The sequence below is a fragment of the Salmo salar genome, chromosome 11 (assembly GCF_965601325.2).
Source record: "Salmo salar chromosome 11, fSalSal1, whole genome shotgun sequence".
NCBI lineage: Eukaryota > Metazoa > Chordata > Actinopteri > Salmoniformes > Salmonidae > Salmo > Salmo salar.
The window spans coordinates 80121872-80145175 of record NC_138301.1 but is presented as its reverse complement, the minus strand read 5'-3'; the positions used below and the strand labels follow the sequence as shown (position 1 = coordinate 80145175).

Below are 23304 nucleotides of genomic sequence, written 5' to 3'. Positions count from 1 at the left end.
CCATACTACCGCCGATCTCCTACTATTCCTACTTCCACCCACCCCTCCAACCTTTCTAGACCAACCAGATTGTAGACCAACTACACTATAGACCTTAGAGACCAATTACATTATTGATCCAGACAAATGTTTCCTTTTCAAACTCCTCTGGGATTTAAACCTTGGTCTAAAAATAAAGGACAAATATTTTCTCACACATCCTGAGCAGCAAAGAATTAGGGTCAATGTATGTATTGAACTCCAAACTTGAATCATTAGACTTGCTGGATTAAAACCTGACTGAAAGCTTTGTTAGTTCACTTAGTTAACTCACTAATAAAACCATGTGGATTGTTGCAGTTAAGTATGACTTCACAAGAACTTCAGAGGATCTGTATCTTCTGGAATGTAACTTATAATGGTTCATTTGTACTTGTTTTGATGTTTGATATATTTGACGTTTTATGTTTGTTACATATTACTCATTCATACCACTTATTTAAAAGACAAAGGAATTCCAACTCTGCTGGCCCAAGGTGCGAGCAAGAAGATCATCTCTGAAGAGCTACTGCCAGGATCTTTGGAAGCAGCAGACCTCTACCATCGTCACCTGGCAGCCTCAACCATTCCACAGGAAGTTTAACACCCTGTACTCAGACCTGGCAGCTTTGTTTGTCAGTACAGTCAATATGTTCTATTATAGGCCATATCAAGGTGCATTGTCACAGCTCAGTGATAAATGGCCAAAAATATGTGGACACTTGCTCGTTGAACATCTCATTCCAAAATCATGGGCATTAATATGAGGTTGGTCCCCCTTTGCTGCTATAACAGCCTCCACTCTTCTGGGAAGGCTTTCCACTAGATGTTGGAACATTGCTGCGGGGACTTGCTTCCATTCAGCCATGAGTATTTGTGAGCTAGGGCACTGCTGTTGGGGCGATTAGGCCTGGCTCGCAGTCTTTGTTCCAATTCATCCCAAAGGTGTTCGATGGGGTTGTGGTCACGGCTATGTGCAGGCCAGTCAAGTTCTTCCACACCGATCTTGACAAACGATTTCTGTATGGACCTCATTTTGTGCACAGGGGCATTTTCCTGCTGAAACAGGAAAGGACCTTCCCCAAACTGTTGCCACAAAATTGGAAGCACAAAATCGTCTAGAATGTCATTGTATGCTGTAGCGTTAAGATTTCCCTTCACTGGAACTAAGGGGCCTAGCCCGAACCATGGAAAACAACCCCAGATCATTATTCCTCCTCCACCAAACTTTACAGTTGTCACTGGGGGCAGGTAGCGTGCTCCTGGCATCCGCCAAACCCAGATTTGTCCGTCGGACTGCCAAATGGTAAAGCGTGATTCATCACTCCAGAGAACGCGTTTCCACTGCTCAAGAGTCCAATGGCGGCGAGCTTTACACGACTCCAGCCAACGCTTGGCATTGCGCATGGTAATCTTAGGATTGTGTGCAGCTGCTCAGACATGGAAACCCATTTCATGAAGCTCCCGACTAACAGTTCTTGTGCTGACGTTGCTTCCAGAGGTATTTTTGGAACATGCAACCGAGGAAAGACGATTTTTGTGCTACTCGCTTCAGCACTCGGCAGTCCCGTTCTGTGAGCTTGTGTGGCCTATCACTTTGATGCTGAGCCGTTGTTGCTCCTAGACATTTCCACTTCACAATAAGAGCACTTACAGTTGACCGGGGCAGCTTTAGCAGGGCAGACATTTGACTAACTGACTTGCTGGAAAGGTGGCATCCTATGATGGTGCCACGTTGAAAGTCACTGAGCTCTTCAATACCGGCCATTCTACTGCCAATGTTTGTCTATGATTGCATGGCGGTGTGCTCGATTTTATACACCTGTCAGCAGCGGGTGTGGCTGAAATAGCCGAATACACTAATTTGAAGAGGTGTCTACATACTTTTGGTCTTCCCTGTGGCTCAGTTGGTAGAGCATGGTGTTTGCAACGCCAGCATGGTGTGTGCAACGCTAGGGTTGTGGGTTCGATTCCCACGGGGAGCCAGTACAACAACAAAAAAATGCGTGAAATGAAATGTATGCATTCACTACTGTAAGTCGCTCTGGATAAGAGTGTCTGCTAAATGACTAAAATGTAAATGTTTTGTATATATAGTGTATCAATGAATTGGCGAGGGCACTTGAACAGTCTGCAGCACCGGCCTCACCGAAAGTCAAATATCTACTGTTTGCAGATGATCTGGTGCTTCTGTCCCCAACCAAGGAGGGCCTTACATATTGTTTCCCTCTACGTTCTGCCCTTGAGCAAGGCAGTTAACACCCAACAACAACTGCTCCCCGGGCGCCGATGACGTCGATTAAGGCAGCCCCCCGCACCTCTCTGATTCAGAGGGGTTGAGTTAAATGTGGAAGACACATTTCTGTTTAATGCATTCAGTTGTGCAACTGACTACCCTTACAAAAAAAGATTGCACTTTTGATACTGCAATAACCGTGCAGTAACTGCAGTCGACTACACTGCGTGCACAATTATTAGGCAAGTGAGTATTCTGATCTTATCATTGTTTCTATTCACATTTTCCAACTCCAAACCATATAAACTTGAATGCTTATTGGATTTAATCATTTTCAGGTGATACGTATTTGTGTAATGAGGGAGGGTGTGGCGAAAGTGAATAACATAAGGTGTGCATAATTATTAGGCAGCCTCATTACCTCAGGTAAAATGGGCCAAAAAATAAATTGAACTGACACTGAAAAGCCAAAAATGTACAATGCCTTTCAGACGGATGCAACACTCTTTAAATAGCTAAACTATTGAGGTGTGACCACCGGACATTCAAATGTTTTGTTGCGAATAGTCAACTGGGGCGCAAAAAACGCATGGGGAAGAAAAGGCGCAAATTAACTGCAAAAGACTTGAGAAGAATTAAACGTCAAACTACCAGGAACCCATTATCCTACAGTGCCACCGTATTCCAGAACTGCAACCTACCTGGAGTGTTTAGAAGTACAAGGTGTCAAGTGCTCAGAGACATGGCCAAGGTCAAGAAGACTGAAACAAGACCACCACTGAATAAGAGTCACAAGTTGAAGCGTCAAGATTGGGCCAAGAAATACCTGAAGACAGATTTTTCAAAGGTTTTATGGACAGATGAAATGAAAGTGACTCTTGATGGACCAAATGGATGGGCCCGTGGCTGGATCAGTAATGGACACAGGGCACCACTTTGAGTCAGGTGCCAGCAAGGTGAAGGAGGTGTACTGGTATGGGCTGCTATCATTGAGGATGAGGTAATTGGACCTTTTTGGGTTGAAGATGGACTGAAACTCAACTCCCAAACCTACTGCCAGTTTCTGGAAGATTGTTTCGTCAAACAGTGGTACAGGAAGAAGTCCTCAGCATTCTAGAAGGCCATGATCTTTATGCAGGACAATGCTCCATCACATGCATCCAAGTACTGCACTGCTTGGCTAGCCAGCAAGGGCCTCAAAGATGCCTGAATAATGACCTGGCCCCCTTCCTCACCTGACTTAAATCCTATTGAGAACTTGTGGGCCCTTCTCAAACGTGAGATTTACAGTGATGGAAGACAATACACCTTTTTGAACAGCATTTGGGAGGCTGTGGTTGCTGCTTCAGAGAAAATTGATCATGAACAGATCAAGAAACTGACAGACTCCATGGATGGAAGGCTCATGGCAGTTATTGAAAATAAGGGTGGCTATATTGGTCACTGAATATTTTTGAAAGGCCAAAAATGTTATATAATTGTCATTTTGTGTTACTTATCTGTTACACTTACTCTAAAAATTGAGAATAAACAAGTGAGTTGAGAGAAATTATTTTTGTAATTTGGTTGGCTAATAATTGTGCACACTTATATATTTCCCTGAGAAAGACAAAACTCACTTTTCCTTTGTTAAACATTCAGGTTTGAGGTTCACTAACATTTTGGATTGACTGAGAGCATTGTGTTTGTTCAACAATAAAATTAATCCCGAGGTATACAATTAGCCTAATAATTGTGCACGCAGTGTATGGTATTTTGGAGGCAGTAATTGCAGAATAACTGCCTTTATACAGCACTGTAACTGCAGTTACACTGCAAAAGTACTGCAGTAAAAAAACAGTGTTATTATGGACGAAGGATTTGTAGCGTAATGCAATTATACTGCACTCTGACTGCAATCTTTTTTCTTAAGGGTAGATCCCCTTTCCTTTCTTTTTACTATGCCCACAAGCTGTTAGAAACAACTGGACAAGACCAGGCACTAAATTAGACTGGGGGGGGGGGGGGGGGGGAGAGAACCATACAACATTATTGCCTGATGATCTTCTGAACTCCCAATACCTTTCTAATACATTTCAGTCACATCAAACCAAACTGTCTTCAAAATGAAATACTGTCAAAAATACAGCCAGACGTGTTTCAGAGGAGGCATGGCTCTCAACCATCGCCTCTCCCGAGTCCATACGGGAGTTGCAGCAATGGGACGAGACTGTACCTATCAATTGGATATCACGAAATTGGGTAGAAAAGGGGGTAAACATTTTTTTTTAAATACTGTCAGACTGATTTGTAATAGACCTTCATAGATCAAATTAATAAAGTAAACATTGCCTGTTGATTACATAACTTTCTTTTTTACATGGTGTGGTCATAAAAAAAATGGGGTTGCAGGCCAAAAACGTTTTGGAATACTGTTTTTGCATCAAATGGTTGTTTTATGCAACATAATCGTTTTTTTAGAACACACTAATCTGTGTGTGTGAACTGAAAGTGGGCCTCTGAGAGATTTAACACTGACAGTAGATTTACGATGGATTGGTGATTAAACAACATTCAGTTCCATGATTAGTGTCTGTGTGTCTGTTGGTAAACAGGGAGAACCAATCTCCAGTTTCTTTAAAGAAAGGATTTAGAATTCTAGGTTGCATTAGTATTCTTGTACAAGCAAGCAGTTAATGAACTAGAGACAGATATTTGGCGCCATGTAAATCTTCATGTCTGTTGCATGAGAGCAAAATGTGCCTTTGTATAAATTCTCTCATCTGTGATTTGTCATGAACATCCAGGAGGATGGACTTTGCTATAAAATGCTGTGGTTAAGTCCTGCTGGTTAGGCTCTCAGTGAATCACCTACGGGGGGGGGCTCATTGACAAGCTCCATTACTGCAGTAATTAAATAATACAGTTGACTTGTTTTGAAGAAATTTAAAGGTCTCTTCTTTTGATTACAATAATTCCACGACCAACTTCTGGGTTAGGGTGATCACATCTAAAAAGCCCAAATACGGGACAAGAGAACGATTTTACGGGTCATTTGCGGGTCAGTGCACGTAATTAAAAAAAATCTGGGCATGTTAATGGATCACGTTCTAAAGGCGACATAGTTCTGCTGTATGAAGCCTTGGTAAAACACCTTAAATTGTGGAATAGCGTAATATAAGGTGCAATCCTCTAGTGATCCAGCAGATGGTAGTGAGCACCTCAGTTACCATGTGAGGTGAGTGGGTGATACGGCAGAAGATGACGTAATGGCTCCCTGCGTTTGACTTGGGATGAAAGAGGTGCAGGAGCTGTCTTTTTTCAAGTTGGTCCATGTTCACAGAAATTCCCAAATGACATTATGCTATAGAGACCTCTGGTTATTCACTGTGAAGGGTTCATACACATTTTGACAGATGGAATTTCATGACTTTTAACCAAATGTCCATTACCAATAATGGGTGGCGTTTCTATGTAGCCTACATGAAAAAGTCAGCATACAGTAAATGTAGTATTGACACTAGAAGGCTGCTGGTCTCTGATTCCATGTAGGCCTACTATCTCCTGCCATTGCTTAAACTTAAATACAAGTAAAACTAAATGCATGCTCTTCAACCGATCGCTGCCTGCACCTGCCCGCCCGTCCAGCATCACTACTCTGGACGGTTCTGACTTAGAATATGTGGACAACTGCAAATACCTAGGTGTCTGGTTAGACTGTAAACTCTCCTTCCAGACTCACATTAAGCATCTCCAATCCAAAATTAAATCTAGAATTGGCTTCCTATTTCGCAACAAAGCATCCTTCACTCATGCTGCCAAACATACCCTCGTAAAACTGACCATCTTACCAATCCTCGACTTTGGCGATGTCATTTACAAAATAGCCTCCAACACCCTACTCAACAAATTGGATGCAGTCTATCACAGTGCCATCCGTTTTGTCACCAAAGCCCCATATACTACCCACCACTGCGACCTGTACGCTCTTGTTGGCTGGCCCTCGCTTCATACTCGTCGCCAAACCCACTGGCTCCAGGTCATCTACAAGTCTCTGCTAGGTAAAGTCCCGCCTTATCTCTGCTCGCTGGTCACCATAGCTGCACCCACCCGTAGCACGGGTTCCCGCAAGTATATCTCACTTGTCACCCCCAAAGCCAATTCCTCCTTTGGCCGCCTCTCCTTCCAGTTCTCTGCTGCCAATGACTGGAACGAACTACAAAAATCTCTGAAACTGGAAACACTTATCTCCCTCACTAGCTTTAAGCACCAGCTGTCAGAGCAGCTCACAGATCACTGCACCTGTACATAGCCCATCTATAAATAGCCCAAACAACTACCGCTTCCCCTACTGTATTTATTTATTTTGCTCCTTTGCACCCCAGTATTTCTACTTTGCACACTCATTTACTGTCAAATCTACCATTCCAGTGTTTTAATTGCTATATTGTATTTACTTTGCCACCATGGCCTATTTATTGCCTTTACCTACCTGTTCTCACCTCATTTGCTCACATTGTATATAGACTTATTTTTCTACTGTATTATTGACTGTATGTTTGTTTATTCCATGTGGAACTCTGTGTTGTTATATGTGTCGAACTGCTTTGCTTTATCTTGGCCAGGTCGCAGTTGTAAATGAGAACTTGTTCTCAACTTGCCTACCTGGTTAAATAAAGGTGAAATACATTTTTTTTTTAATTGCACCCTTGATCAAGGCACATACCCCCCTACAAAGTAGAATAACTACACTGTATAAAACACATGTGGTCAACCCCCCATCTGGAGAGATACTGGGTGTGTAGGCCCCGAAACACACAGTCTGCTTATCAACAATGCAAACAAATACTTTTATGTCTTTATACATTTATTCACTCATTCAATGAATCAGGGATAAAATGGATCAGGTAGGTTACTTCAAAGCAAGGTAGCTAACTGTCACAGTTGTCGTCTGGAATGGAGGACCAAAACGCAGCAGGAATGTGGATGCTCATCTTGATGTTTATTTTAACTCAAAGAGAACACCAAAATAACAAACAAAGAACGAACAAACGATCAACTAAACAGTCTTGTAACGCTCACACACGCCAAACAAGAAACAATCTCCCACAAACACTAAACCAAACACATACCAATATATAGGACTCTCAATCAGAGGCAACGAGAAAGCACCTGCCTCCAATTGAGAGTCCAACCCCCCATTAACCTAAACATAGAAATACAACAAACCCGAAAGAACATAGAAATACCAAAACATAGAACATAGACCAAAACCCCGGAAATAATAAATCAAACGCCCTACTACATAAAACACCACCCCGAACCACATAAAACAAATACCCTCTGCCACGTCCTGACCAAACTACAATAACAAATAACCTTTATACTGGTCAGGACGTGACACTAACTAAGACATGTTTATCTATAACCTTATGAGGCTAAAATAGTCATGTTTTAGGGGATATCTATGCACAGCATGGAAGTTATTTGTCAATTAGGCTATTCCTCTAACATTTATAACTTCGTCGTCGGAATTACATGGCTAGCCGACTGTTTAATAGAGGGAAATCCCAGCTTTCAAATAATGGTGTCAGATTTATTTCTCAACAGTCAACAAAACTAATGCTAAATAACTAAATAGTTAACTAGCGAGATAGCTTGTAGCATGGCAAGTTATGTTTTGAATTGGCTATATAGTTAGTCTATCATTATTTTATAGGCTTCCAGCTGCAGAAATGACCCTCTCTCCTCAGGCAACAGCCACTCGCACTGGAACACAAGCAGACGATGCACAGCACACACACAGAGACCCGCTGAAGGGTAGGCCTAATTCTGATCATGGCTGATATGTAGATTTTTAAGTGATTGATAATATATTTAAAAAGGAAAACACAATATTAAAATTCCATGACTTTTCCAGGATTGTCATGACTGTAACCCTCATTAGACAATTGGGACCAGCGCATCCTGCGTATACCGGCTGGCGCATTCTCAATCTGCGCATTCTCAAACTCTAACAGTCTACTGCATAACCGGATTCACAGACTAGCAGCAAATAAGCTTGAACATCGTGGAATCAGGATATCAATGCAGAGCTTTCCTTCATTACACTTTGATCAACATTTTTGCAGGGGTGTAGACAGAAATTCGTTAGTGGATATGCCTTCTGAGGAGTATTTTAAAAATAATTATGTATTTTTGTTGTTGTTTTTTGATCAGTCTGATTGGGTGGCCCTGTGTCCACCCAGGCCCACCCATGCCTATGCCCCCGCCTTTTGTGTTGAATCCGGGCTTGTGATATCCCACTTTGTTTTATAGAGGAGCTTGTATGCAGCCTGTATGCAGTTTTACCTGCCTCTCCGCTAATTAGCCTACTATATTATATAGCTAGATATCACAAGATTATTCATTTTTTCCCTGTCATCACACTATACCCATTTAGAAACAAGCATTATTGACAGTAAAATATTGGAGATCTTTATTTTAAAACTTTCAAAAAGAAAAATCACTCATTCATTTAAGTTATGGCAGCATTTCCCAGACTTGGTCCTGGGAAACTCAAGTGGTGCACGTTTAGTTTTTTCCCTTAGTACTACACAGCTGTTTCAAATAATCAAAGCTTGATGATGAGTTCTACGTGCATTTCTGTGCACACAATATCAAATTCGTTCTAATGGACGCTGCATGTTCCTTGAATAGCGCAAAAGATTTTTGGGGTACACTGCTTTTTGACTTCTAGCCTCCCAAGAATTCAAATATTTGAGGAGGAACAGGAAAGCATGCAGCTGGAGAGAGCCGTTCTCAGGCTGAAAAGCCTATCAGCCACAAGGTGGTCCTCCAGGAAACAGGCCACAGAAGCGGTTATACAGAGCCTGCCCGCGATCCTTGAAGCCCTGCACGGAATAAAGCACCATCACCATACTACACCAAAAACGGCCTCTGAAACAAATGGCCTGCTCTAAAAAAATGAGCACATTTGAGTTTAAAATGATGTTGTTTTTTTGGAACAGTTTAAAGAAGACGTACACCCTTTCTAACTACCTTGAAAATAATTTGAGAGATGCCGTGGATCTAATTGACATCTGGCTGAGATCTGACAGATGCGCACAGATTAGCCCTATGACAAGATGGAGAACAGTGCGAACTCGATGGCCCAACAAAACAATGCAACAACTGAGTTTGCAGAGGAGAGGGCGCCAAGAGGGAAAGGTTTCATGACGAGGGAGCAGAGGACGAGCCAATTCAGGAAAGCAGAAGGCACTTAAAGTTGATGTATACCATTACATACTTCATGTTTTTATGGGGCAGTTTGAGAATCGATTTACCGACTTTAGAGATATGGCACGAGTATTCTCGGTGCTCAACCCAAAGCGCCCTGGTGCAGAAAATAATATGATTGAGCTCGCATATTTCTACTCAGAAGTCGCAGTCCTACCATTTCTCATTGCCAACGATAGGCACATCTACTTTGTGCATGACACAAGTAATCTTTCCAACAATTGTTTACAGACAGATTATTTCACTTATAATTCACGGTATCACAATTTCAGTGGGTCAGAAGTTTACATACACTAAGTTGACTGTGCCTTTCAACAGCTTGGAAAATTCCAGAAAATGATGTCTTGGCTTTAGAAGCTTCTGATAGGCTAATTGACATAATTTGAGTCAATTGGAGGTGTACCTGTGGATGTATTTCAAGGCCTACCTTCAAACTCAGTGCCTCTTTGCTTGGGAGCAATTTTCAAACAATAGTAAGCAAGTATAAACACCATGGGACCACGCAGCCGTTATACCGCTCAGGAAGGAGACGCTTTCTGTCTCCTAGAGATGAACGCACTTTGGTGCGAAAAGTGCAAATCAATCCCAGAACAAAAGCAAAGGACCTTGTGAAGATGCTGGAGGAAACAGGTACAAAAGTATCTATATCCACAGTAAAACGAGTCCTATATCTAGATAACCTGAAAGGCCGCTCAGCAAGGAAGAAGCCACCGCTCAAAACCGCCATAAAAAAGACAGACTACGGTTTGCAACTGCACATGGGGACAAAGATCGTACTTTTTGGAGAAATGTCCTCTGGTCTGATGAAACAAAAATAGAACTGTTTGGCCATTATGACCATCGTTATGTTCGGAGGAAAAAGGGGGAGGCTTGCAAGCTGAAGAACACCATCCCAACCGTGAAGCACGGGGGTGGCAGCATCGTGTTGTGGCTGGTGCTTTGCTGCAGGAGGGACTGGTGCCCTTCACAAAATAGATGGTATCATGAGGAGGAAAATTATGTGGATATATTAAAGCAACATCTCAAGACATCAGTCAGGAAGTTAAAGCTTGGTCGCAAATGGGTCTTCGAAATGGACAATGAGTCCAAGCATACTTCCAAAGTTGTGGCAAAATGCCTTAAGGACAACAAAGTCAAGGTATTGGAGTGGCCATCACAAAGCTCTGACCTCAATCCCATTGGAAAGTTGTGGGCCGAACTGAAAAACCGTGTGCGAGCAAGGAGGCCTACAAACCTGACTCGGTCACACCAGCTCTGTCAGGAGGAATGGGACAAAATTCACCCCTTATTGTGGGAAGCTTGTGGAAGGCTACTCAAAACGTTTGATCCAAGTTAAGCAATTCAAAGGCAATGCTACCAAATACTAATTGAGTGTATGTACACTAGCGGTGGGGGGGTGGGGTGGAACAGGTCAGCACCTCAGGAGTAAATGTCAGTTGGCTTTTCATAGCCGATCATTTAGAGTATCTATACCTCTCCTGCTGTCTCTAGAGAGTTGAAAACAGCAGGTCTGGGACAGGTAGCACGTCCGGTGAACAGGTCAGGGTTCCATAGCCGCAGGCAAAACATTTGAAACTGGAGCAGCAGCATGGCCAGGTGGACTGGGGACAGCAAGGAGTCATCAGGCCAGGTAGTCCTGAGGCATGGTCCTAGGGCTCAGGTCCTCTGAGAGAGAGAAACAGAGAGAAACAGAGAGAATTAGAGAGCATACTTAAATTCACACAGGACACCGGATAAGACAGGAGAAATAATCCAGATATAACAGACTGACCCTATCCCCCCGACACATAAACTACTGCAGCATAAATACTGGAGGCTGAGACAGGAGGGGTCAAGAGACACTGTGTCCCCGTCCGACGATACCCCCGGACAGGGCCAAACAGGCAGGATATAACCCCACCCACTTTGCCAAAGCACAGCCCCCACACCACTAGAGGGATCTTCAACCACCAACTTACCATCCTGAGACAAGGCCGAGTATAGCCCACGAAGATCTCCGCCACGGCACAACCCAAGGGGGGGCGCCAACCCGGACAGGAAGATCACGTCAGTGACTCAACCCACTCAAGTGACGCACCCCTCATAGGGACGGCATGGAAGAGCACCAGTAAGCCAGTGACTCAGCCCCTGTAATAGGGTTAGAGGCAGAGAATCCCAGTGGAGAGAGGGGAACTGGCCAGGCTGAGACTATTATTCTGACATTTGACATTCTTAAAATAAAGTGGTGATCCTCACTGACCTAAGACAGGGAATTTCTACTAGGATTAAATGTCAGGAAATGTGAAAAACTGAGTTTAAATGTATTTGGCTAAGGTGTACGTAAACTTCCGACTTCAACTGTACTTCCCAACCTTAAAGCTGAAATACGCATAAGGTGAAACAACACCACTGTTCGCCCAGTGCCTTTGTTACTGCATTTGTTTTGTTGATGAAACGGAGGAGTGGAGCATCCAGCAGCATGTTAAAAAAAATCTGCGGTACATATTCTGGTGTCCTATCGTACGTGCAATGATGTCCAAGGGAAAACAACGGTGTAGGTTGTTCGAAGTAACTTCTTTGTTTTTGTAATATCTCAAACGGACGTGGCAGTTTCACCAAGTACGGATCCCGACCAAAAAATGACATATTGTAACTTTAAGTCTGACCGAACACTCTAGTGCTACCCCTGGCCCCTAACCCTGGATTGGGTGCTTTCCATATTGACTTCGCCTACCAAGTGATGATTCCAGATCAGTGCAGATGAAGGAGAGGAGAAGAAGCCACTTTACAAACTCCCCCCTTCGTTCTTCTCCATCTTCCTTCCTCCCTCCCTTTATCTCCCCAACTTTTTCCCAATGTCTCCCCTCTCCCTCCCTTTCCTCCTCCCTCTCCTCTCTAGGTTTGCCAGTGATGGGGCAGTCATTTGCTTTGGGGTGTTCACGCGGACCCAGGAGGGGGGCGGGCATCAGAAGGTGGGGGATATGCTGCAGGTGCTGCCTAGTGAACGCTACAATGCACACATGGTCCCAGAGGACCGCTCCCTCACCTGCCCCGAGCCTGGAACCTGTGAGTACACGCACACACATATACACACACACACACTCACACACGATTCACAGATACACACGTACATACAAACACACACACACCAGCACATACAAATAGCACATACTCTCATACATACAAAGATACAGCTGAACAGATACACAGGACTAATTCTGTATTGTGTCCTGTGTGTAGACAGGCTGCATTTTGACAACACCTACAGCTTACTGCAGTTTAAAACCATCAGCTATACTGTGGATGTTCTACTGCCAGACGGACATGTCCAGGGTCCTAGGAGTAACAGAGGGGATGGACGGCTGGAGTAACACAGACACACACACACACACACACACACACACGACACACACACACACACACACACATGAGATCTGGATTGTGAAGATAGCAATGTACAGTATACAGTGCTGTTTAAACACCACTGTTCTCAGTTATGGGCATTGATATGACAAGTAACCAACCCACAGTTATAACTTTTCCTATTTTCTGTTGACACAAATAATCATTCGTATAAGCATTTCATACAAGAGTCAGAATTTATTTGAGTTAGGACTATATGGCTTTGTTTTATTGGAGCCTATTGTGTGAATGTAATATCATTTATTTACAGACACTACTTTCTAGTGTCTGTTGTGACTTCTGTGTATTTTAGGCTTCATTAGACCAATGTAAAAATACAAATTGTGCTAATAGGGATATAATAAAGGAATGATTATTAAGTGGGAGATAAATATCCTCGCTATCGTTTTGTGTTTTCACTGATGATATCTCTCATTAACTGTTTAATTAACATTTTCATTAATGGCAGCTGATGGACAGGCTAGATATCTTTATAGGTAGTTTTTTACCCAATGTTAAGATGCACTTATTGTCAATGGATAAAAACAAATTGAAGAGTTTTAATATAGCAGTAATTCTAGAAAGGCTATAATGTCATAGTTGTAAAGTCCTGAAAATCAGGAATTTCAGATGGTCCGAAAACTGAATTTTGTACATATACTAATTTTGTATTATCTCGACTTTTAAATGTTCTTGTATCATGTTCTTTTTTTTTTTTAAATCATAATTTGAAAAGGCATTCGTGTCTTTACAATGAAGCTCATCCTCGACTCCACCCAACAATTCCAGGAACGCTGCACAATCAGGGATATTCCGTTTTTGTTCACTAGATGGCGATGTGAGATAAAAACCACAGTCATGGATTGGATTTCTACTGTATGAGATGAAGCGCTATTATTACGTAACTCTAGGTCACCGCAAAGTCAGAGGATTAAAACAAAAATCACAGATCAAAAGATAATTAAATCACATCTAGGCCTCCCTCAATGACATATTTAAAACTTATGCACACAAATTGAATGATCTAAAGTATTTAATAAGAGATTTGATTATTTCAATCACTACACTAGTCTGTCTATCAGCCTACATTTTGACATGATCTAGTCTATTCTAGGCTATATTAAAGACTGTTTAAAATACATATGGAGCGGGGACTGAAACACGTTTTGTTGTTGTCCACCCTCTGTTGGATCCCTCAGCTCAAATGCCATGTACAAAACACCTGGGAATTCCGAACTCAGAAATATCCAAATTCAGTGCATTCAAGACAATTTGAAACTCAGGGAAAAAATATCTCAGACTGGAAAAAATGGTTTTGAACAGTCATCCAACACGGAAGTCCAAGTCGCGAACTCCGGCATCTTTCTTGAACTCGACCTTTACAACTGAAGATCACTGACGTCATGATTGACCTAGTGTTTTTCCGAGTTCCCAGTTTTCTTGAAAGCACCAAAAGTAACATCCAGTGACCTCGAGGCTTTGAGATATAATGCCACGTTCAAATAACTGCAAACTCAGAAAAACACGAGGTCAAATCATGACCTCAGAGATCTTTAGGTCGGAAAGTCGGAGCTCTGGAAAGAGGCCCGAGTTCCCGAGTTGGAATTTCGAGTTGGATGACCGTTCAAAACTATTTTTCCCCAGTTCCCAGTTGTTTTGAACGCAATGTAATCGGAGCATTTCAAGTTCCGAGTTCCCAGTTGTTTTGAATACGGCATAAACCCTTATTGCGCGGTCGGACACTTGCCACTCACCAAAAGGAGCAGTCTCCCATAAGAATGAGTGGAATTCTACAGTATTTCAATAAAAAAAAACTTCAAGGACTAAATTGCATATATTTAAGAATTTGTTTGTTGTAGTGGGGACAGTAAGAGCAAAAAATAATAATTAAACTTTAAAGACATTTTATATATATATATATATATATATATATATATATATATATATATATATATATATATATATATATATATAAATAAATCAAATCAAACTTTATTTGCCACATGCGCCGAATACAACAAGTGTAAACTTTACCGTGAAATGCTTACTTACAAGCCCTTAACCAACAGTGCAGTTCAAGAAGAAGAAAATATTTACAAAGCAGGCTAAAATAAAAAGTAATAAAAAGTAACACAATAAGAATAACAATAACGAGGCTATATACAGGGGGCACCAGTACCGAGTCATATTATATATTATATACATATGTGTGTGTGTGTATATAAATATATTATGTTTAGCTCACATATCATTTAAAAGTATGCATTAAAGTGTCTGTAATAGAATAAACGTGGCAAAAACAAATGTAGACATTAATAAATGCCTCTCTATAGTTTCCTAAATGGTTTTTACAATGGTGGGGAGTACCAAGATGGAGGTGCCGGTGGCTTCAAAACAGCGCCCCCTGTCAGTCATTTAGTGTATATATAAATCATTGGTTACATCACTGACAGCGACCACAGCTGTCTCAGTGACACGAATGACCATCGACTATCCATCTGCACCCCCACTTGGCACAGACATCACAGCATTATCCAGATCTGCCTTCGGTTTGGCTGAGTTCAATCTGAAAACAACTTTTAGCTACTGTATTGTTGAAACATATTGAACTGAGACCAAAACTGTGTTTCCCACATTGACATTGATGACCTTTTACAAATTCAACCAAATAGTCACGTTGAGGCATTTAAGTTAACTAATTAAGTAAGCCTAACTGAAATAACAATTAACAAACAATAAGTTGATTCAGCCCTTTTTTATCAAGAGCCTCTGGTTTCTCAAGGGGTTTCCTTCCCTCTGCATCCCACCAAAGGAGGCTGGTGGGAGGACGTCTAGGAGTACAGGCTCATTGTAATGGCTGGAATAGAATGAACGGAACAATGTCAAACACATCCATCATATGGATGGTTGAAATGACTTTGGGTGGCCCATCCTTCTGACCAACAGTTTCACCCACCTGCTTCCAGAGATTCCTGCTCCTTTATCCTTTACCCTGTCTCCTGAGGGTCCAGCTCAGGGGCACTACCACAGGCCCATGGGCTTCCTCTCACATCACACCTCACAGCCCCTGGCTCGGGCTTCTATTGATGATGGGGGTCCTTCATCACCCATCTCCCGTCAGTTCTCAAGGAGGCACAGCAAATCCGGACGTCCACGGTCACTCACCTTCCACCAGCACATCATTGTTGGTAGCTCCATGGTGAGTCACATCTCGGTTGCTGGAGCAAAAACCCTGTGCTAGGTGAAGGATATCACAGCATATTTTCCATCCGTCCTACATCAACAGTCAAGGGCTGCTGCTGTCGTAGTGCATGTGGGATCAAATGATATCAAAAGGGTAAATCAGTGCTAATGAAACAGGATTTTATTGAGCTGATCAACACCCTGAAAGGCTCTGAAAAGCAGCTAATTATCTCTGGCTCCAAGGTTCAGCAGGCTCTTAGCACTTCACATCCGGCTTAAAGACTACTGCCACTCTGTTGGCATAACTTTTATTGACAATTTCGAACACTTTTTGGAAAGAAAAAACGCTCTACAGAGATGATGGACTCCACCGAAACCATCTAGGAGCCTGGAGCCTCTCTTCACATTTCAAGGCCGCTTTAAGATATTGACTCAGAGACAGAACTAGCCCCGCTCAGGTGTTACCCATGAAACCAAGATTCTTCAGTGTGAAAATGTTGCCAAAGTCCCGCTCAGGTAATCACATCCATAAATCAGCATTGTCATCATAATGCAGGCCCGCAACAGGTAAACCTCATTGACTCTTGTTTTAACCCACGTCCTCGCTTGAGGCATAGGCCCGGTGGTTCAGTTCTAGACAATCCTATACCAATTCAAACCAATCCTATGGTATTTTCTAATAAGGGCTTACCTACTGATCATTGCATGCTTGTATTAGAGACTCCACCTGACCTGAGAACTGCTGCTGCGGTTTTAGATTTGTTCATGTAAATTCCCGAAGTTTGATTTCAATGATGGATTTGATTCAAATTCGGACTCCTCAGTCCAACGTGGACATTCTGGTCATTTCTGAAACTTGGATGAATAATTCTGTGCTGGCCTGTGATGCGTCTCTGTCTGGTTATAATGTTTACAGATCAGACAGAATTGGCAGAGGTGCTATATTTACAATTTAAATGTTTGCTACCTCTGTCCCTATGCAGTTTGATTGTGTCATTCTTAATGTGGGCCTTGGTCATTATAACCGGCTGACACTAGTAGGAGGAGTGTAATCGTACTCCCTCGGCTCCCTCGTTTGCTCTTAACAATTTATCTGAATTTCTATGGTAAATCTGAACTATTCATTATGGGTAATTGGAATATTGATTGGAGGATGTCAGTGTCAAATACACTGAAAGATATTTGCTCTGAGCTAAACCTGTCTCAGCTGATAACTGGATACTACATGGACATCTACTTTGATTGATCTTAGATAAATAGGTTACTAGTTGGGTTTTCCCGCTGGATTTTAGTGACCATTGCCCAATTGTCTGTGTCAGAGATGTGAAAATGCATTAACCTAAGCCTCGTGTCATCGCTAAGAGGAACTTTGAAAACTTTAGTGAACAAGCTTTTTTACATTATCTTTATTTTATTGACCTTGATTGTATCTCAGCGATCCCTGAACCTGATTTAGCTTTAAGCTTTATTGCAAATGTCTTCAATACTATTGGAGATAATCATGCCCCCTCCAAATGCCCCCTTTCATGGTTAGAGCATTGGGCCAGTAACCGAAAGGTTGCTAGATCGAATCCCCGAGCTGACAAGGTAAAAATATGTCGTTCTGCACCCTGAACAAGGAAGGCAGTTAACCCACTGTTCCTAGGCCGTCATTGTAAATAAGAATTTGTTCTTAACTGACTTGAATCCAGTGAGTCTCTGCATACAAATACATTGGTTTTTGGATTGACAATGATTTATCGTTTAAAAAACATACAAATTAGTTAAGAAACTAAGATTTCAAGTGGGCTTTTTTCAGAGGAACAGGTCTTGTCTCTCGTCTCTAGTCAGCAAGAAGCAGATTTTGCAGTCAACCTTTCTACTTGTTCTTTATTATGGTGATACTATTACGCATCATTACACTATTTTTGTTTACAAAGCCATGCTCCACAAGCTTATGACTTACCTAACTTCGCTATAAAGATTTAAAATGGCAAGTTATCAAATCCGTTCACAGGTAGTTAACTCTGAAGACTCCTTTGGTGTAAACCGGCCTTTAGTTTTTCTGCTCCATATATTTGGAATAATTTCCAAAAAACAGTACACTGTACAGCCTTAGTGTCTCTGGTGGAGTTTAGAGAGTGGACAGAGGAATTTTATAATGAAGAATGTGTTTGCTTTAGTTGATCGTGTTTTGTGTATATTTATGTTTTGTCTGTGCAATTTGTGTCGTGCTCTATTTGACTTGTTTTATATTGTATTACATTTTTTTGTTCTATGAAATTCTAAAAGCAGGGCTTCCTTTAAACAGAGACACTGGTGACTCCTTGCTAAAATAAAATAAAAATAAAAAAGGGAAACCACGTTTGACTCCGTTCCATTAACTCCATTCAAGGCATTACAATGAGCCGTCCTCCTATAGCTCCTCTCATAAGCCTCCTCTGCATCATACATTAGGAGCGGGTACAGAGCCAGAGAGATGCTGGTGAGACATACAGATGCAGTGTGCGGCACTTTATATAACAGCTTTGTCTCTGACTGAATACAAACCGCTGGGCACCACAGTATTCACTTTGCTGCATTGCCTTGGGCCTTTATAGCAAAATGTGAGGATGCCAGTTAATTGTGGATAATATACCTCGGGCTGAAATAAAGATGCAAGAGATTAATAATTTATTATGTTCATTGATAGGCTTTATAATGCACAATTGTATGTGGCTATAAAGTCTACAGGCTATAAACACAATCATAATGGTGAGCCTAATAAATGACAGATAAACTACAGAATGCAATTAGCTAACACTCAAATTGCTCAACCTAAAGTGTGTGTAAGACACAGTAGGTTAGTTACATATTAACAGAATGATTCATTACATTTCTATGGTTAGTTCTACACGGCATTATGCTTGCCTTCGTCTCCCATGCACGCGCACGACCATGCGACATGAGGAAAAACTGCTGCGCGGTCCCTCGTGAACGTGCAGCTCTGAATATTGTCCGACAGTAGCCCAATATCAAACCCAAAAGTAGCCTATAAAACAAATCGTGCATAGTAAAGTGTTCAGGATGGCGTGTGTTTGTGTGTGGGGCTGTTACTTGCCGTGTCCGATAGGCGGTGCTTTAGGGTTATTATGGTAGTAGAGGGGCGGGGCCGGAGGGACATGAGTACGTGACGTCAGCTCCCAGTTCGCCAGCAACAGAGTGAAACAAACATGGCGACAGAATGGAGCGGGCAGCAAGGCTACGTTCTAACTCTTATCGTTTTCCTTTGGAGTGCAGTCGGGGGACGCACCGAAACAGCCACGTCGAGTGTCAGCAACAGCGGGACCCAGGTGCTCGGTATGCGGCTGGAGAGGAGCGACAAACCGGCTACAACCACTGACGACGGGGTCATACAGGTAACGGAGGAGAGCACAGTGCAGCTCCGGTTCTACGGTGTGCAGCTCAACTCGGGCACCTGGGCGCAGATCCGCTTCACGGAACGAGGGGATGGGAGCGATGAGGGGGGGGACAATAACATTGATGACACACCTAACAGGACTTGTGTTGATTTCACCAAAGACTTCAGCATCGCGACCTACATGAACATCAGTAGCCGGGGGACCACAGGGGTACTCAGCATAAACATTAAACCCCTTCGTAAGAGTGAGCCGCACAAGGAGTATGGGTTGTGCATCAAGAGTTTGGCCAATGGCAGGTGGGCTCTGCTCGGTGATAGCGACGGGAGACTCCGGGTGGTAGAGGGGGAGAAAACTCTCCTCCCCCTGTGGTTCCAGATCATCCTTATCTGTTGTCTGTTGGTGCTGTCTGGTATGTTCAGCGGGCTGAACCTGGGGCTCATGGCTCTGGACCCCATGGAGCTCCGTATAGTCCAGAGCTGTGGTTCAGAGAAGGAAAAGAAATATGCCCGCAAAATTGAGCCCATTCGCAGTAAGGGGAACTACCTTCTCTGCTCGCTGCTGCTTGGCAATGTCCTGGTCAACACCACACTCACCATCCTCCTGGACGACTTAATAGGCTCTGGGCTGGGCGCTGTGGTCGCCTCCACAGTGGGTATCGTGATTTTCGGCGAGATTGTCCCTCAGGCGCTGTGCTCTCGCCACGGTCTTGCGGTGGGCGCCAACACCATCCAGGTGACCAAGTTCTTCATGTTGCTCACCTTCCCCCTCTCCTTCCCTGTCAGCAAGCTCCTAGACGTGCTCCTAGGCCAGGAGATCGGCACTGTGTATAACCGCGAGAAGCTGGTGGAGATGCTCAGGGTGACAGAACCGTACAACGACCTGGTCAAAGAGGAGCTCAACATGATCCAAGGAGCTCTGGAACTCCGGAGTAAGACGGTTGAGAGCGTGATGACTCCGTTGGCACACTGTTTCATGATCCAGAATGACGCGGTCCTCGACTTCAACACCATGTCAGAGATCATGGAGAGCGGCTACACGCGCATCCCCGTGTTCGACGACGAGCGCTCCAACATCGTGGACATCCTGTACGTGAAGGACCTGGCGTTCGTGGACCCAGACGATTGCACCACGCTGAAGACCATCACAAAGTTCTACAACCACCCGGTCCACTTTGTGTTCCACGACACTCGACTGGACTCCATGCTGGAGGAGTTCAAGAAAGGTGTGTGTATCTGGAGGATAGTTGTTTGTGCATGTGTCATACATCATCATGCTTACATACATGGTTGATGTATTTCAAATGCATTAATCTCTCCACATAATCAATAGGCTACATGGTACACGCACACACACTTTGACACACACACACAGCGATGTGCCTGCCATATGGTGTGGACACACCCCTTGGCTGTATTGACGTGGGTATCGACGAGTGGAATATCTCGACGCAGTTGTCCCGGCAGGGAACAAATGTGATACACACCAGAATCTAGGGGTCAGCAACTCTGACCCTGGAGCGCTACATAGACACGGTGTGAAGATTTGAGTTGAATCAGGTGTGTTTGTGCTGGGCTGGAATTAAAGCCTGTATAGGTGGCCTAGTTCTCCAGTTACCCCTCCCATAATTAGTTCTGAGTAAATCCAAAACTTTCCATACATGTTTACCCATGCAAGAAGTAGTCAGAAAGTGACTTTTGGGACCTGAATGCCAAAACAATCAAGAGATAAAAGTGCTCAAAGTTAACCAATTTTTTGCATACCATACCATAAGACATCCATGTGTTCATCACTGGAAAATATAAACGGTTGAGTTTGATATAATTTAAAAGCTTACGAACACGGTTGTCAAACTAATTTCTTCATATTCCCATATGTTGTAGGTTAGACCCTACTTTACATCCATCTGAAGTTTTTGTGTTGTGCCCGCCATCAGTTGAGACACAACATGCTCTTGAATACAGGGTGGAAGTAATTTTCATCATAGAAATCATAGATTGTGCCTATCCCTTTAGACCACTGCAATTTAGCTTGTTAACCATTGAAATTGAATTACTGCCCCAAAGATGGCTTCCGGTCCATGCGCCGTTAAATGTCAACTTAAATGCTCATGACTATTCTATTACCTATATTTCTATGATTTCAATAGGTTTCCTATGGAGTAGTGACAGTATAATTTAAAACAACAGATATTCCCATTGAAGTCAACGTTCTCTGATGTGTGGGTCTCCAACGATCATTGTGGTACCATTTTGAAAGTCGAAATTTCAATTCGGTTCCCGTTTTAGTACATTTGTCAGCCAAAACATGACACCCACCCTGTATTCAAGAGCATGTTGCGTCTCAACAGATGGCGGACACAACACGACTCAGATGATGTAGCAAAATAGGGTCTAAGCTACAACATATGCAAATATTAAAATAAGTTTGAGTTCATGCGTTTTCAGGTAATTGACATCAAAGGTATAAAAAAATACTTAAAAAAAAAGTTAAGAAACCAATCTCTCAACCGTTTATCTTTTCCAGTGATGAAGACATGGATGTCTCATGGTATGGAAAATTGGTTAACTTTGAGCACCTATATGTTTTGGCCTTGGTTCAAAAAGTCACTTCCTAAGCACTTTTACAATGGGCAAATATGTATGGAAGGTTTCATTCAAACCAAAAGGGGTGATGTCAACAACAAAAAAAGTCCATTCTGTCGTTTAGCTCTTAAGAGTAGAAGGGCCATGCAGGAGAGAGCATTCATTGGGCTAGTGCTGCTATCATCACTCAGCCTTAGGTCTATACAAGGGTCTAGGCTGTTGTTGAAACACAAAACATTAAGAACATCTTCCTAATATTGAGTTGCACCCCCCCACACTTTTGCCCTCAGAACAGCCTCAATTTTTCGGGGCATGGACGTACAAGGTGTCAAAAGTGTTCAACAGGGATGCTGGCCCATGTTGACTCCAATGCTTCCCACAGTTGCGCCAAGTTGGCTGGATGTCCTTTGGGTGGTGGACCATTCTTGATACACACGGGAAACTGTTGAGCGTGAAAAACCCAGTAGCGTTGCAGTTCTTGACACAAACTGGTGCGCCTGGCACCTACTACCATACCTCGTTCAAAGGCACTTAAATATTTGTCTTGTCCATACACCATCTGAATGGCACACACAAATCATGTCTCAATTGTCGCAAGGCTTTAAAATCCTTCTTTAACTTGTCTCCTCCCCTTCATCTACACTGATTGAAGTGTATTTACTAAGTGACATCAAAAAGGAATCATAGTTTTCACCTGGTCAGTCTATGTCGTGGAAAGAGCAGGTGTTCTTAATGTTTTGTATAGTCAGTGTATATTAACTCTACACTCTTGGGAATTGGCCTATATGGACAGGGCTAAATTGAAATGTTTCTTACAGATATTTACTGTACTTTTCCTCATTTGTTAATAACAAAACCTTATTTGTTATGGATACATGTCTGGATACATTCAGTATCATGATAAGAATATTCCTGGAAAACGTGGGGTAGGTGCATCATAAGACAAAACAATGACAAGGGTTGGAGTGAGAGGACTAACTGCTCTCTCCCAAGTGGCCACACACCTCTCCAAAGTGTGCACCGTAGTAATTGCAATGCACTTTTATGACTAAAAGAAGTGTCTTGAACTATAAGGTGCTTTTTAGAACTCTCCTAGCTCTGTCGTTAAGGAACTAGAGCAAGCAGACTTGTAGTTGTTTTGTTTGGAACACAGCTCCGCATCCCCTTGCCATCTCATAATTTCTGTTGTTTTCGCAATACAAAAACGGCCTATTATAAATTGCAATCTGGGTCAGGTGGGCAATATTTGAAAGCTTGTGCAAATGTT

At 42.7% G+C, this 23304-nt stretch overlaps 1 protein-coding gene across 4 annotated transcripts in view; it reads left to right on the top strand.

Moving 5' to 3' along the window:
• Positions 1–19117: 19117 nt before the first annotated feature.
• The window catches only part of LOC106562917 (metal transporter CNNM4), a 29251-nt gene continuing 25064 nt past the window's right edge, over positions 19118–23304 (top strand). Inside the window, exon 1 of one of the 4 annotated variants that reach the window (XM_014128014.3) lies at positions 19118–20677. In XM_014128014.3, the coding sequence (XP_013983489.2) occupies positions 19267–20677 (1411 nt within the window). In that variant the 5' untranslated portion in view covers positions 19118–19266. The remainder of the gene's footprint in view (positions 20678–23304) is intronic. The other 3 variants (XM_014128015.3, XR_014379426.1, XM_045689845.2) reach the window with 3 other exon arrangements.